Source organism: Salvia splendens, chromosome 15 (assembly GCF_004379255.2).
Source record: "Salvia splendens isolate huo1 chromosome 15, SspV2, whole genome shotgun sequence".
Taxonomy (NCBI): Eukaryota; Viridiplantae; Streptophyta; class Magnoliopsida; order Lamiales; family Lamiaceae; genus Salvia; species Salvia splendens.
Window position 1 is genome coordinate 25049048 of NC_056046.1, and position 2900 is coordinate 25051947.

The following is a 2900-nucleotide window of genomic DNA, read 5'->3' on the forward strand; positions in this document are numbered from 1 at the left end:
AATTCAATTTATATGGTATTCTTCTTTCTTTTTATGTGTTGTTATTGTTGGCTCAAATATCACTCACATAAAGTGTTATGACATTCTTATCTCAATTTTTTCTCTGAGTCTGATATGATTCATACCATTTTGTCCTTACGTTTTTATTGAAAATTATGGGCACAGAGTAATAAATTCCACATTTAACCAATGATGCATTTGATCATTGCGATTGAATAGCTCGTATTCATTTGTTTAGTGAACTTATCATAACCAGGCAATAATATTAAATCTATAATATTATCAGTGACTGCATAATTACTCAATTCGACATATATTATCTATTAACTTCAATGGGTAAAAAAATAAAAATAATTTAATAAGCATAAATTTTTTGCCTTAAATTAACAGTTCCAATAATTGAGGTGTTGAATCTGTACATATAATCCCCCATCATTCACTCATATCCAGTTCTAATAAAACAAATAATGTTGTACTATTAAATTAGTACTTAACAGGTTGGCATACATATATGGCATCTAATTCATCTCTCACTAATTAATTAAGTGAAAGGTAGAGTCACACTCCAATTTCCCACTATTATAATTAACATCCTATAGTAGTTTATAAAACGCAACAAAAATATCTATATCCACTGCAAATTTCAAATACCTTCTTACATTTTCATGGATATCATGAAGAAAAGGTGCTTATATGCATACAAATAGATAAACAAATAAGTTTTCTACTGTGTGTCTCCTCACCTTGCAGTGCGTGTATGTGTTTTTTTTGTCAGCGTTGGAACTGAAGTTATCACTGTGGATATTCAGGCAACCAAAGATTTGCTCACTCTTGGCCACTGCTATCTTGATGTTAGGTAAGAAATTAAATTATGATCAACTACAAAATAATCATGAAATTCAGTCACATTTTGATTAAATTTAAATTTGTTGTTTTGATTTGAATTTTTATATACTAGGACTGAAGAAGAATTCAAGAAAGGTCATCTGGAGAATGCTTTGAACATTCCATATATGTTTACTACTCCAGAAGGTGGACATATTTTTTCAAATTGTATTAAATAAATTATAATCCAATTTAAGTTATCTTGATTTTTTTAATCTCATTTAATATTTTGATCAGGCAGGGTCAAAAATCCCAAGTTCCTGGAACAGGTTATGGCAATTTTGGGAAAGGAAGAAAATCTTGTTGTGGTATATCAATTAGTAAATTTAATTCTTTATGGTGTTATTATTTTTATCTTATTACATTTTTAACAAATACAGGGTTGCCAAAGTGGGGTTAGGTCTGTGTATGCAACTACAGATCTTCTTGATGCAGTAAGTTTAATTAATCCTTTTTCTTGTAATTTTTTTTTCTTCGAATTTTTGTTTAAATACATCTATCAAAGTATTTTTGTTCAATCAATGTAGCGTTTTTTTTTTAAAATTTTATTTATATATCACAGGAATTCAAGCATGTGCTCAACATGGGTGGTGGATACATTGCCTGGGTCGGAAATGGATTTGCAGTTAAGAAGTCAGATGATGTGAAAATATGATTTGAATAAGTATTTAGTGTCCGTTTATTGCTGCACCTACAATAAGAAATGGATACATTATATTGAAATGTAGTAATATAATATTTCAGTGAAAGAAATGCTATTGTTCGATAAGCTAATGAAGCGTGTGTCTGTATGATTTAGTAAGTATTATGATGGGATACGAACTAAACAACTAAACAATAATTGCGAGCCCGATAGCAGTGACGGCCCATCAGCCCAAAACCCAAGAAAGAGTATCAGTTCGGCACAACCAAAGAGTTCGGTCACAGCCTATAGCTCGGTAGTATCAGTTCGGCACAACCAAAGAGTTCGGTCACAACCTATAGCTCGGTAAAAGCCGACCAATCGAGCTCAACTCTCAGATCGGCAAAAGCTGATCGGCAAAGTTCAGCAGTTCGGTCTCAGTATTCGACCGAACAAGGAGATAGTGGACCCATGCAGGATCTCCACGACCTCCATTACACCCACGAACTATTTAGTGGTATTAAGCAGTTATCAACCCCACTACCAGGGCTGCAAACCACGATCTTAGTTTGAATGTATAAATAGAACTTAGATCAGATAGACCAGGGTTAAGCTCTCTAGATCCTGAATCTTATAGCAAATCAGTATTGTAATCTGTAAGCGAGACCAAGCAATACAAATTTGCCCTCTCTTCTTCCCGTGGACGTAGATTTATCTCAGTAAATCGAACCACGTAATTTTCCGTGTTGTGATCGTTTATTACTTGCATTTATTCCCATCAAAAATTCGCCAAATCATCAATGGCGCCGTCTGTGGGAAACAGAAAACCAAAACTGTGATAAAAGCGAGTTTTTGATCCTTTTCCACCAAAAAATGCGTACCAGATCACACAATACCCATACTTCCGTCCGTGATGAACGTGAGGAAGCTAGTCCAGCCCGTAGGTCTGGAAAACAGCCTCGGGAGAAATCTGCCTCCAGTTCTCACGGTGAAAGAACAAACCACTCAAAAAGTCATCGCACCGAGCCTCCCCAGCAGCTCGCTTTGAATGAGGCTGTCAAGTTGTTCTTGGCTGAGAAGCAGGATGAGTTCTTAACATTCCTGCAAAAGAGCCAGAAGCCGGAGAAGAAAACGGCGGATTCTCCCTCCCCCTCCAGACATGAAAGTCACTACCGCAGTAGTGTCGTATCTTCCAGGAGAAAGAATCCTCACCACCGATATGTTCCTTCTCCTCCTTGTTACCGAAATCACAGGAGAACTCCATCTCCACCATACCGTAGAGATGTCGGATTCGCTATGTATGGAGCGCTGAAGACTCCGTTTTCGGATGATATCACCAGAACTCCGTTGCCACAAAATTACCGAACTCCGTCAGTGACTTATGACGGGTTAG

At 36.2% G+C, this 2900-nt stretch overlaps 1 protein-coding gene across 1 annotated transcript; it reads left to right on the forward strand.

Moving 5' to 3' along the window:
• Positions 1 to 547: 547 nt before the first annotated feature.
• On the forward strand, positions 548 to 1659 carry LOC121767662 (thiosulfate sulfurtransferase 18-like). The gene is made up of 6 exons (XM_042163993.1): positions 548 to 685; positions 776 to 856; positions 959 to 1032; positions 1123 to 1193; positions 1266 to 1319; positions 1448 to 1659. The coding sequence occupies exons 1-6, from the start codon at positions 666 to 668 to the stop codon at positions 1538 to 1540; spliced, it is 393 nt and encodes a 130-aa protein (XP_042019927.1). The 5' UTR covers positions 548 to 665; the 3' UTR covers positions 1541 to 1659.
• Positions 1660 to 2900: the final 1241 nt, after the last annotated feature.